The 13,538-nt window shown below is 34.8% G+C and overlaps 1 protein-coding gene across 1 annotated transcript; it reads left to right on the forward strand.

Annotated features, from left to right (window-relative positions):
• The first annotated feature begins 2,389 nt into the window (after positions 1-2,389).
• LOC133191450 (NADH dehydrogenase [ubiquinone] 1 alpha subcomplex subunit 4-like 2) lies at positions 2,390-9,791 on the forward strand. Its single transcript, XM_061327205.1, has 4 exons — positions 2,390-2,528; positions 6,402-6,490; positions 8,265-8,325; positions 9,537-9,791. Exons 1-4 carry the CDS (start codon positions 2,448-2,450, stop codon positions 9,627-9,629), a joined length of 324 nt encoding a protein of 107 aa, XP_061183189.1. The 5' UTR covers positions 2,390-2,447; the 3' UTR covers positions 9,630-9,791.
• The last annotated feature ends 3,747 nt before the right edge of the window (positions 9,792-13,538 follow it).

The raw sequence follows: 13,538 nt of genomic DNA on the forward strand, positions 1-13,538 counted from the left end.
TTTAATAATCCATCAAATGTTACCCATCACATATCCTACCTCCGTCCAGCACTCCCTGATCACTGTTTTAAAGCGAGTTTTGTTCATGTGAAGATTTCTTATTTCAGTTAAAATAAGACACTGCTGACCATTGGTATCCTTATCTTATAATTTATTTACATTTATACACCAACATGGTAAAACTTGTTTATTTTTTACTCGGTTATTTATTTATATTTTCTCAATTTTATATGATACATACATTATTGATTTGCGATCTACATTAGTTATGAGGAGGAATGTTCTCCAGACAGTTGCACTGCTGAGACATGCATATATCCTAGAGCTCTGTACCTTGATATCTTTTGTAGTTTAGAAACTCAATTGTAATGCCATATATATATATATATATATATATATATATATATATATATATATATATATATATATATATATATATATATATATATATATATATATATATATATATATATATATAGTTACTCATCATGCTCATCACCTCTGTTTCGCCTAGACTCATTGAATATCTAGCCCCCCCCCCCCCCCCATTGCTATATGTTTATGTGTTTACTTGTCCTCTTGAGTGTTTACAAATCTTGCTTACTTGTATTTATGTTATGCCCTAAGTGGGACCATGATTGGCAAATAAAATCTATCTTTCTATTTAAAAAAAATATTTAACTGATTTAGATGACGTTGATTTAATACTGAACTTTAGTTCTGAAAAAAAGCTATTGTCCGTTGACTTTTTTTTTTTATTTACATGGAATCATTTTTTCTTACGCTAAAATGTCCACTAAAGTCCCCACTAAAACGTCCACTTACACCTTTAGAAATTCCGCCAAAATGTCCTGCGCCTGTACAGAAAAACGTCTTTTAAATGTGAGTGCATGACGTTTTTAGCGGAATGAACTACACCATAGGCACTTCCACGTGGAAGTAGACAGGAGGGGTGACCCCGAAACAAGTGCCTGTGGCCAGTTACAAGTTCGCTGGAAAAACCTTGCCTATTAACAATATTCGTGAGTAAATTAATTTTAAAATCCAGATACTCTCTAAATTAAATTAGACTTAAACCAAGGCAAGATATATTAAAAAAGAAAAATCTCACCAGGTAAAGGCATTATTTAATGAAGAATTTATTTTGACTTTTTAAAAATCATTTAAAAAAAAAATAAATAATTTATGTTTTTATTTATCTTAAAATAATACAGGTCTACATAAGAAACTTAATACCACAATATAACTATAGGAATTACTCTTCAATGTGTATTGTCTTTACATATGTTATATATATTATATATATATATATATATATATATATATATATATATATATATATATATATATATATATATATATATATATATATATATATTGATAGCCGTTTGGGCCCTCTGACACTTAGTAATAATGCTACTCTATTATTTAAGGGGTTCGAATCACAGGTACTTGTTTCGGTAATAAATTTTTAACCCATATTATAATAATAACACAAGGTATCTAACTCCGAATTACACGGAGTACCCCCCTCCCCCAGAATCCACTCGACGAGCAGAGTTTTGACGCTGTTTACGGAGACCGTAAAGAAAATAAAGACAAGCATGCCATATATGGTTGTGTAGATAAATTATCGTAGAAAACATAGGTATAAACAGTTTGTCAGTGTATTTCCTCAGAAAGTGTAAATGAGTGCGATTCTGGGGGAGGGGGGTTCTCCGTATAATTCAGAGTTAGATACCTTGTGTTATTATTATACTATGGGTTAAAAATTTATTACCGAAACAAGTGCATGTGGTTCGAATCCACTGCCTCCCTTAATATCAAGTGATACTTGTCACATATAGAGATGTATCTCATCATGTCATCTATGTATTTCCTTTTTTTTTTCTCCCCCACCCACCTCACACCACACCACGCCTCCAACCGTTCCCCAGTCACTTTCTAATTATAGGTGCAAAACACATAATATACAAAACAACTGGACACCTAATTAAAGCGCTTCAATGAGAATGATTTACCAATGATGTGCTAATAACTCTAAAATATACAATAATTACCATAAAACAAAACGTAATAATATAAGAAAACGTTTTGAAAATTAAAGAGTATTGATAGCAGTGATTATTTTTTAGTGAAACAAAATCCCACAAGACACACCATATGACCTTTTTAATCATATTTTTTTGTACATCCGACTGTACCACACATAGCATGTTATAAAAAAAATAAAAACAAAAAATACAAATTCTACGATTAAAAAAGTAATTATAAAAATTACATATTGTATTTAGTTTTTTTTATATCACGATGAAGCATGAAAAAATTAAATTAAGTGGAAAAAATTAAACTGAATAATCTCCTTCAACTGTTCCATTTTGCGGTGATAAGCCCCACATGAACAGAACGTCCTTCAAATAACGACACGAAAAACTTAGGACGCAACAATGCATATAGATTTTAACAAACTTACCCCAGAAAACTGGATGTATGGTATGCGATGGAGGGAAGTTTCCCACCACAAAGGGGTAAGCACTACGAATTGATATTTTTAAGATGTTACAAAAATGGCCAGTGTAACAATATTAGCGCTTCAGTATACTTTATGCCTCTGATTAAAATCTATACCAGGTCTAATACAATCAGTATCAATCACTACAGTTAGCTATGTAGCTTGAATTACCTAAGTAGCTATAGTTAGCTGCTTGAGTAAGTTTATGTAGCTATTTTAACAGGTCCAGAACAATCAGACTGAATCAGTACATTTAGCTACATACATCAGGTCTGGTACAATCACTAGATTTAGCTACGTAGCTTGATTTACCTACATAGCTTTATTTACCTACCTGAAGTAGCTTCATTTAGCTACTAAATCAAACTTATTTCTTAAATTAGCATTTTTCCCAGAAAGTGCAGAAAATTGCACTTTGATGCAGTGATAATTTTCAACTTTGAACTCATCTGAAAACAAGTCATGAAAAATCACTCTTGGAGATGGGTCTTTTTCTGCGCAATTGCAATCAAAGTTCTAAAAGTTTTTAGGCTATATACAACAGTTAATTTGTGATCTAACAGTTACTTGTTGAATGAAATAACAAAGAAAACCAGTTTTGGTTAACATGAGCACAATGTGAAGTAATCATACTTTGTACCATAGGACTGGCGGTAAATTTAGATTTTGCTTTGATGTTGCTGTGGTGTATTTGCCAGAAGAATCACAGTTCTTTTAAGTCACGCCCACCTTTTGGCATCAAGCCATACTGTGACAAGACCTTGACTGATGAATGAATGATGTCAATTTCCAGACCTGGCTGATCGATGAATGAATTAAGTCAACATTTTTAATTTCAAAAATACTAACATTAGCTTGTCGATGTTAGCTTCATAAATGTTTCTGTATGTTTTCTCCGCATATCCTTAATCAGTAAATGATACGTCCCATCTCGAGTTCTCGTCAATCTCTTTCCCGTCTCCAAATACAAATAGCAATTTCACATCAGAAGTCCCCGCGTTTTTTTTTTTACTTCCAATACCATTTCAAACTTTCATTAAAATGTCACAAATCATTTCATTTTTTTCTGTACGCTGATTGCCATATAGAAAAAGTTCCATGGCGATGTTTCCCATACCCCCCCCCCCTTTAAAAAAAACGATCTAGAAAGATAAATTTTCTTTCAGACTTCACGACTTGAATATAAAAGCCTACAATCGCTACCCCTGTACCTGTTCCTGACAAAGATCATGTTTATTGCGTCTTCAACATTCCAAAGGTACAATATCTTCACAGGTACCAATTCCGAATCTTTTATCAACAAATAAGGTAGCAGTGACGCAGCTAAATATGATCCTTGCAGATGGAGACAGCTTATATATACGGACCGTGGCTTGACACCTCGTAGTAGGCGGTGCTAATTATCAACTTGCTTTCCTCTCATTGGTCCTCTGGTACAAGTAACTTACACAATAGATATTAATTGGTTAGCGGTAAATACACTCACAGTTTTTATTCACTCGGGGCTCCGCCCCTCGTGAATGAAAAACTGTGAGTGTATTTACCGCTAACCAATTAATATCTATAGTGTAACTATAACTATCCACGCCTCATCGCACACAAGGTGGTGCACAGTTACTCAAACAATGGAAATACATATTTTCCTTAAAAGTGCTCAAACGCAGCAATGTTAAAACTATCTCTGCTTTAGATTGCTTTTTAAATAATACCTAGAATAAATATTAGTAGACATTTGCTTGCGACTTTTTGTCTTTTTAAAATGAAAAGCGAAATTGTGAAAAGTTGCCTTTAAAATAGCTAAATAAAGCTACCTGAGGTAGGTAAATAAGCTACGGTAGGTGATTTTAGCTACGTAGCTAAATGTACTGATTGTACTGGACCTGTACATTGAATTACCTACAATACCTGGCCATAAGTAACTCATAATTTTATTTTTCCACTATTTTTTTCATTGAAAAATGCATTTTTCTAAAATACTATTCCAGTGTTATTTGTTGCTCATTATTTTATGACTAAAACATCATAAAATGTTTAAAAAAAAAAAAATTCAGTTTCTTCACATACTTTAATAATAAATTTATCTGTAGGCATTGCGGTGATATCACATGTCAAATGCGAAATAAAAGTTTTAAGACTCTAATTTGTGAAAAAATCTTAGTAATGTAAACGTTTGTCTTGACAATTTCGTAAATTATTCTATGATTTGTCCATGATTTTGTTTAGCATTTTAAGACAAGAAAATTTGAACAATTCTGCATGATTCAGTTAAAAAATCATGGAAATTGGGCAAAAATTGACCTCACAACAAGTTTTTGTAAGAAATTGGTTTTCAATGAAATATAGTGTAAAAATACATTAATCATCTACCAGAGAGAGCCAGTCAAAGCGCCCCCTAACAAACCGTCCCGATCAAAGCGCCCCCTGATTTTGGTCAAAGAGCCCCCTGATTTTGGTCAAAGCTCCCCCTTGATTTTGGTCAAAGTGCCCCCTAATATAATTTTACAGGAAATTGATGTAAAAATACCGTCCCCAAGTATTGGTCAAAGCGCCCCCGATTTTGGTCAGAGAACCCCCTGATTTTAGTCAAAGTGCCCCCTCGATTTTGGTCAAAGCAGCCCCTAATACAATTTTATAGAAAAATTCTGTTTCCTACCAGATTTCCTACCAGATGCTATCAACTCATATGTAAGCTTATTTGCCGATGATTGCCTTCTATACAGAACCATCACCAGCAACAATGATCAGCAAATACTACAAAATGATCTGAAACAACTAGAAGACTGGGCAAATACGTGGGGCATGAGATTCAATGCTAAAAAAATGTTATATTATGTCAATAAACCAGAAAATAACAAAATTATATAAACTCAACAACCACATCCTCCAAGAAGTACAAAACAACCTGTACCTTGGGCTGAAATTTCAAATGATCTCAAATGGAGTCTACACATAGATAACATCAGTAAGAAAGCAAATACCACCCAAAGCTTCTTAAGACGGAACCTTTGAAATGTCCCAGAACAATGCAGAAAAACCAAATACATATCCCTTGTTAGATCCATCATGGAATATGGAGCTACCATCTGGAATCCATACCTCAAAGGGGGTATTGACAAATTAGAGAAAATACAAAACAGAGCCATAAGATTTATTAAAAAAGACTACAAGAGCAGAGACCCAGAAGCAATAATATCTATGAGAAAGAGCCTTGATGTTGACACCCTGGAGGAAAGAAGAACGAGCCTAAGACTCATCCTCATGTATAAAGTGGTTGAGGGGTTGGTGCCGTCACTACCTCCTCATTCATTCTTAACAAGCGCCAAACCTAAACGCCAAATTAAACCAAGACATTTCAGGGACCACCATACAACAAATATAGTTCACAAACACGTGTAACAACAGCAAAGGTCTAGTTGTACCTAGCAGCAGAACACTGCAATATCAACACTCATTTTTTGTCAACACGTGCATACATTGGAACCATCTACTAGATACGGTCGTGCATGCGAAAACTGGGGAGAGGGATTTAAGACTGCCCTACAGGAACAATGACGCCAATAAAACCTGGTGCTCTCTCTACTGTTTTAAAAAAAAACTAGAATTGGGTTCTACAACGTACTTCATACAGGTACAGATATGACTTGCTTATGGCCATATTTGTACACATCTTTATTACGTTATTCAAAGTAGCTTTATTTAGCTACTAAATCATAGGGTTTTTTTAAATGATCATTTTTTCAAGCATATGCAAAAAATTGCTCTGAGGCAGTGATAGATTTCAACTTTGAACTGAGGCCATCTTGTCTGTATATAGTACACCATAAATAACTAAAACTGACCATAGACAGTGAAGACAAGTAAAACTGTATACATTTATTTCTGTTCACAGATGCAGGTTATATGGACATGTACCTTTTTAGGCCTTGGTCTAGCAACATGGTACCTCCAAAGACTCGGCAGAAAAGCACCCGATGTCACGTAGGTTTTCACTCCAGACCAAAATTATAATGTTGTCATCCAAAGCTCAGTATTAGATTTCTGTTAATTTATTTTTAGTTATCATTTTTCATAGTTTATTTTCAATAGAAAGAGTTTGCATTCTAGATTACTTATATAATTGTATATAATGTACATGCATGTATACATTCATATTCTTAATTCTATAATCTATTCTATTAATTCTATTATTTTGATATCGATTTAAATTTAATACATATGCAATTTTATTATTTTTTGTATATATACATGTATTTGAATTCTTATGTTGAGGTTATCATCATATTTGGAAATAAAAAAAAAACATTATTATACATGTATTGTATGTATGTGTAAAATAATCTAGATTTTACTGTATACTTTGGTAAAATTGAAGTTTTTTAGCTCACCTGAGCCGAAGGCTTAAGTGAGCTTTTCTGATCACTTTTTGTCCGGTGTGCGCCTGTCTGTCTGTCTGTAAACTTTTAACATTTTCGACTTCTTCTCAAGAACCACTGGGCCAATTTCAACCAAACTTGCCACAAAGTATCCTTGGGTGAAGGGGATTCAAATTTGTTAAAATGAAGGGCCACGCCCTTTTTCAAGGGAGATAATAAAGAATTAGTGAAAAATTAATAGCATCTTTTAAAAATCTTCTTCTCAAGAACCACAGGGCCAGGAAAGATGAAACTCATGTGGAAGCATCCTCAGGTAGTGTAGATTCAAGTTTGTTCAAATCATGACCCCCGGGGGTAGGGCGGGGCCACAATGGAGGATCAAAGTTTTACATAGAAATATATAGGAAAAACCTTTAAAAATCTTCTTCTCCAGAACAGCAAAGACATGTTGAGTCATATTTATATGGAAGCATCCTCAGGTAGTGTAGATTCAAGTTTGTTCAAATCATGACCCCGGGGGGTAGGGCGGGGCCACAATGGAGGATCAAAGTTTTACATAGAAATATATAGGAAAAACCTTTAAATCTTCTTCTCAAGAACAGCAAAGCCATAATGAGTCATATTAATATAGAAGCATCCTCAGGTAGTGTAGATTCAAGTTTGTTCAAATCATGACCCCCGGTGGTAGGGCGGGGCCACAATGGAGGATCAAAGTTTTACATAGAAATATATAGGAAAAACCTTTAAAAATCTTCTTCTCAAGAACAGCAAAGACATGTTGAGTCATATTTATATGGAAGCATCCTCAGGTAGTGTAGATTCAAGTTTGTTCAAATCATGACCCCCGGGGGTAGGGCGGGGCCACAATGGAGGATCAAAGTTTTACATAGAAATATATAGGAAAAACCTTTAAAAATCTTCTGCTCAAGAACAGCAAAGCCATAACGAGTCATATTAATATAGAAGCATCATCAGGTAGTGTAGATTCAAGTTCGTTCAAATCATGACCCCCGGGGGGTAGGGTGGGGCCACAATGGAGGATCAAAGTCTTAAATAGAAATATATAGGATAATATCTTGGAAGCATCATCAGGTAGTGTAGATTCAAATTTGTTCAAATGATGACCCCTGGGATAGGGAGGAGCCACAATGGGGGATCAAATTTTTACAAAGGAATATATGGGAAATTTTTTTGAACATCTTCTCAAGTACAAGAAAGCCATTTGTTATATTGACATGGAAGCATCATCAGGTAGTTTAAAATTCAAGTCCCCCCCCGGTGGTAATCTTTTCAATACTGAACTGATTTGTGCTTTTGCCTAGCCAATGTGCTCAGGTGAGCGATGTGGCCCATGAGCCTCTTGTTTTAACTCTCTTCAGATGGAGACACACAAGCAACCCCCAGCCTTTTGAGAAAATGCCTCAGAATATACAGTACAAAGTAAGTCAGCAATACCAGTAACTAGTATCAGGGCAGTAAAAAATAAGTCAGCAATATCAGTAACTACTATCAGGGCAGTAAAAAATAAGTCAACAATATCAGTAACTAGTATCAGGGCAGTAAAAAATAAGTCAGCAATACCAGTTACTAGTATCAGGGCAGTACAAAGTAAGTCAGCAATATCAGGCCCCCAAAAAATAATAGTCTTGTTTCCTGCTACCCGACTGACCCTATTTTTTGCGCCCAACCCTTAAGTTCTTTTTTGGTTTTGGAAAAAAAAATCAGGAATTTCCAGAATTTCATCGTTCCATCACTGTAATCAGTGGCAGAAGTCAAGTGCTGTTGGTCCGACTCGGTCGTATTTAATATTTGAACTAGGCCAGCATACAAAGTAGGCAAACAAAGGTTATGTCATGACTTGTATCTTTTTAATGTTTAATTTGATCTTGTATTAGTTCATATCCAAAGAATGCTGCCGGAAAAAATAAAAGAAAACAAAAAAAAATTCAGACCTACCTACCCTATTTTTTCAGGCTGGTAGTAGGAAACAAGACTTTTTTTTTTGCCTCAGTAACTAGTATCAGGGCAGTACAAAGTTAATCAGAAATATCAGTAACTAGTATTACATCAGGACAGATAATCACTGAAGTTGACTAGTCTCCATACTTGTTATGAATACCAAATTATCCCTACTAAGCAGTAAGCACCCCTGCCCTTTAAGCACCCCGACCCACCCCAGTTGGAGAATAAGCACTCCCTTTTATTACCCCTTAAAAAGTTTTTTCTGTTTTTCAGCCTTTTCTGGTTTAAAATACATGTAATTTATAACAAATGACAATTTTAGTTCTCCCAAAATCGCTGAATTATCAGATTGTCAAGTTTCCTGTAATGGTACATTGTAACGTTTCAGCAGAAAGAACGCTACTGTCTTTTTTCTCAGCACATGTCCAACAATGGTACTGTCCTTTATTACAGAAACTGCATATTTGTCTGTAGAATTTCCCTCTATGTGTTTAACATTTCCCAGTAACTGGATTCCAAATACCTTTATACACAGGAAACCTCAAATTGAAATGTATTGAAAGTCTAGCTGCTATTACCAGAAGAAAGGGAAACAACTCATTTCTGTAAATTGTATGACAGTATTAATTAAGGGTGAAAACGAAGGAAAGGTGTCATATACTGAACAGATGCTTTATTTTGTATTACAGTTTTACAGTCCAACAATTGACTTCAAAAAAAGGGGAATGTACCCAGATCCAGCCAGACCTGATATTGATCTCCGCCCACCAGTCAGCTCCTAAATGTCTGTCTGTGGTTCAATATCAAATACTGAGATTGTCCGAGGATAATTGTAGACTTTGTTGTAATGATTTTGGTCACCATCAGCTAAAGAAGATCTAAAGAACTTCATTTTATTGTTCTTAAAGGTTTTGAATTGTGATGAATAAATTTGTTTATCGATATCATTTCTCTTTTGTTTGTGGAGTATGAAGTTTCAGGCTGCAGTGCTGTTAAAGAATGATGCTGATGAAGGTTAAGGAACCTTCACATGTGACCAGATTAAAAGACAAGTCATAGGCAGTGATCAGCATTTACAGTTACAGTGAAGAAATTCAAAATTGATAGTATACAGCAACATGTCAATATTAAAAGAAAAGAAACTAACTAAATAACTGAATAGCAGGACCCCAGTCAAACTAAAGTGCAAGCTTTTTTTTAAGTTTTGTACATTAAATTTTGTTCAAATCAAAGCCTCTGGGTTCAGGATTGGGCTACAATAGAGGGTATTATTTCTCTTCTACGTGGGAATAAATTTGGGGGAATAGGAAAATATTGAAGGGAGGAGGGTCATAAAAACACTTTGTCTCAGTTTTCAGTGGATGTTGTAAATAACCAACCTAGAGTATATTCAAGATTTCAAATCATGGCTAGAGTGGGGCTCTGAAAAAGAGTTGACAGATTTGAATTAATAGGAATGTACAGGTTGAGACCTTAACAATCTCAAGAATAAGGGTGGTAGAATGTTTTAAGAATTTTCATATATTATAGATTCAATGTTCAAATCGTGACCACTGGGACTAGAGTGGAATTTTTTTTTTAAATAGGTTTGAAAAAATCTCCAGGATGACTGGCCAAAGTTTATTCAGAGTAATGAGCAAGCATCTACTGCACATGTTGTGAAATGGATTCAGGTTGTCAAAAGCATGACCTCAAGGTCTAAGTTGGGATAAAGCAACAATATTAAGTCAAACTAGAGTTGATAGAACACAAATTAATACAATAAAACTCACTTATAACGTAGTGCCAGGGACGGAAAAATTTGCTTCATTATAAGCATTTTTAGTTATATACCTTGAGTATTCAATATATTTTAAAATTTAAACTTATAAGGAGAATGAAATCACTTCGATATAAGCGTCAATTCATTATAAGCTGTTCGCTAAATGCATGTTTTACTGTATCTTAAAAATATCTTTTACAGAACAGAAAGGTTACAAACAGTCAAACTAAATATGCACTGTGCAAGCAGCCCTATATATGTTGTACACATACAAGATGGAAGTCATGACCCTCATAACCTATTAGGTAAACGACAAAGGAACGACTCTCAGGTGCCCCTACTAAACTAATGAATGCACCTACTGTGGCCCTATCAATAGGGCAATGACTTCAACAAACTGCACTATATATGCATATTAAATGGACTACCAGATCCATTAATTACTACTATACTGTAGACATATAGATTTTCCCTATACTTTACAATTGCCCCCCAGGATTTTGACTTGCAGAACAAGCTGTTTATTCCAATATAAATATTGGAATCCCTGTTTCAAGCCTCACCATTGTCTCAGGGGCCATTACTTGAACAAATGCGGATTTATACTACACTGGGGTGATCACACTAATATGACAATATACATTGTATATATGTCACCTTGTTGACTGTCAAAGAAAATTTTTAATTTATCCCCCCCCCCCCCCCCCATAAATTTCATGTAGATATATATTATATCCCGTATTGAAATCTCAACCTATCCTCAGGGCCAAGATTTGTAAAAAATTAAATCTGCACTACCCTGGGATGATCATGTGACTGCAGATTAGGAGGTTGGGCGTCCACTCAGAACTGATGAAGACACCGGATCATTCTGTAGCTACATTAATTGTTGCTTGGTATTTAAAATTATGTGCGGTATGGTATTATGTAGCGTGTTCGGAAAGTTTCTTTGAAAGTCATGTGGTTATATATAGGGTATAAATATTAAGGCCATGCGGTAGCATGGCACTCTAAGCTCGCTCGCTAGGATTTAAAGATATGGCTGATAGTGATGCAAATCCAATGGAGTGCAATGAATTTGGGCTATACAGTTGTATTAGTTAATGTGTTATGGTTATGTGTTAGCAGTATATAATGGAATAAAAGCACTATCGAGCAGCGCTCCTACTTAATATGTGTTGTGTTTTATTAATTTAGCACTTCATTGATTTATATTCGGACGAAGTGAGGGAGAATATAATGATCGATAAGTAACCATGGCCTTGTTCTCCTTCAGCAGCAGATATTCCCTTACAATTCCATGCTAAATATTTACCATCCCAACTCCCTCCCTTCTGTAGCGCTCCACGGTAGCATTGAGGGCAATGATTTGAAGGGGGAAACTAATCTTTTACAAGTTTTTTTCTTTCTTTTCTGGCTTAGTGGTTCATGAGATTTTGAAATGACCCATCCAAATGTTTCCATTTTTTAAAGCTGAACATGAATCATAAATAGGCATATGCTATATTAGTTTTCCTATCTCCTATATCAGCACTGGGGTATATCCTTAATTTGAATTTATTACACCTGACTGCTTTTTTGTCACTGGTACTGCGTGGAATTGATGATATGTGTTCATGTTGTTTATCTTATATTATCTTTGTTTACATTTTACTACAGTTTACGTGTATTTGTATTTCTTTGTAATGCACTGACCTATACAACTGATGTTAATTTTTTTGGTACCGCTCTCTTCTGCCGTTGAAGAGGCTAATAGTTACTTTTGTTGTTACCGAGTGTTTTAAAATGTCTATAAAGAAAACTTCTGTCCACACCGGTGAAAACTGATAACACTATCAACTGTTTACATAGGGGCCGCACAGGTAATGAAGATGCAGAGTACACAGAACTCTTGCCTTACATGAATCATGTTCAGCTTTATAAAATCATTTTATATTTTTTGCCCTTTCAATCTTCTCTTGGAAGAGGTGTGGCTTTACATATGAACAAACTTTAATTTCTCATTATCATTTGAAAATAGAATTGCTCAAAATTGAAATGACCTTAAGTTTTTACTTTCAATTTTTGTATTAATTTTATACCATGTGAAAACAAGAAGTCTGTGAGCCGATGCTCACAAGTAATACCCCTGCTCTAATGTGAATATAGGCTCTCATCTGAATATACTCAAGTTCAGTTACAGAAATACAGGAAGTTGACATTGGATTCGTACAAAAATGAATTCAACCATATGGCAAATGCCATGCCTAAACAAAGAGTGTGCTAAAATTTCAAGAATCTGCAACGAGTAGTTCCTGAGAAAACTGTGACGAAAATTTGTTAAGACAGACATACACACACATATATATAGTATATACATATATACAGTATATCCCACTCTCCTTCGGAGCAGGGGTATAATTAATTAATCATATTTACACTTTATAATTCACTCATTTTCAATCTGCAATGACCTTGACCTTTGGATTATTGCCTTGAAAATCAAATGTGTTCATCCTTTGACCTAAACAATAACCTAAAATTTAGATAAATTCAAAGTCCAGATACCATCAGGAAATGCCCCTCATACCATGACCTCCTTAGAACTTTAAACCCCCTACCCCACCCCACAAAAAAATTTCTTTTTCACACTATTTCTACCTGCTTTGGAGGTAAGATTCAATAGAGCCACTTATTCCAAGTTATGTTACAGAAGTGCAATGTACACTCACATGCATTTGTTTTGTAATATTTTTTTTTCTCCATAGTATAATAATAACACAAGGTATCCAACTCCAAATTAAATGGAGTACCCCCATTGCCAGAATCCAAATTACATGGAGTACCCCCACTGCCAGAATCGCAGTCAGCTACACTTTCAAGACAACACATGGCAAGCCATTAATTACCATTTTCATCTACGATAATTTATCTACAAAACCTTATACGG

Source organism: Saccostrea echinata, unplaced genomic scaffold (genome assembly GCF_033153115.1).
Source record: "Saccostrea echinata isolate AGI-Se365-2 ecotype Australia unplaced genomic scaffold, CSIRO_AGI_Sech_v1 ptg000023l, whole genome shotgun sequence".
Classification (NCBI taxonomy): Eukaryota; Metazoa; Mollusca; class Bivalvia; order Ostreida; family Ostreidae; genus Saccostrea; species Saccostrea echinata.

What these genes read in the sequence shown, in the direction of transcription:
- LOC133191450 (XM_061327205.1), top strand. Translation starts at nt 2,448, where the DNA reads ATGCATATAGATTTTAACAAACTTACCCCAGAAAACTGGATGTATGGT. An exon ending in AAGTTTCCCACCACAAAGGG is followed by an intron (nt 2,529 to 6,401) that starts GTAAGCACTACG and finishes TTCTGTTCACAG; the next exon opens with ATGCAGGTTATATGGACATG. An exon ending in CTCAGAATATACAGTACAAA is followed by an intron (nt 8,326 to 9,536) that starts GTAAGTCAGCAA and finishes TTTGTATTACAG; the next exon opens with TTTTACAGTCCAACAATTGA.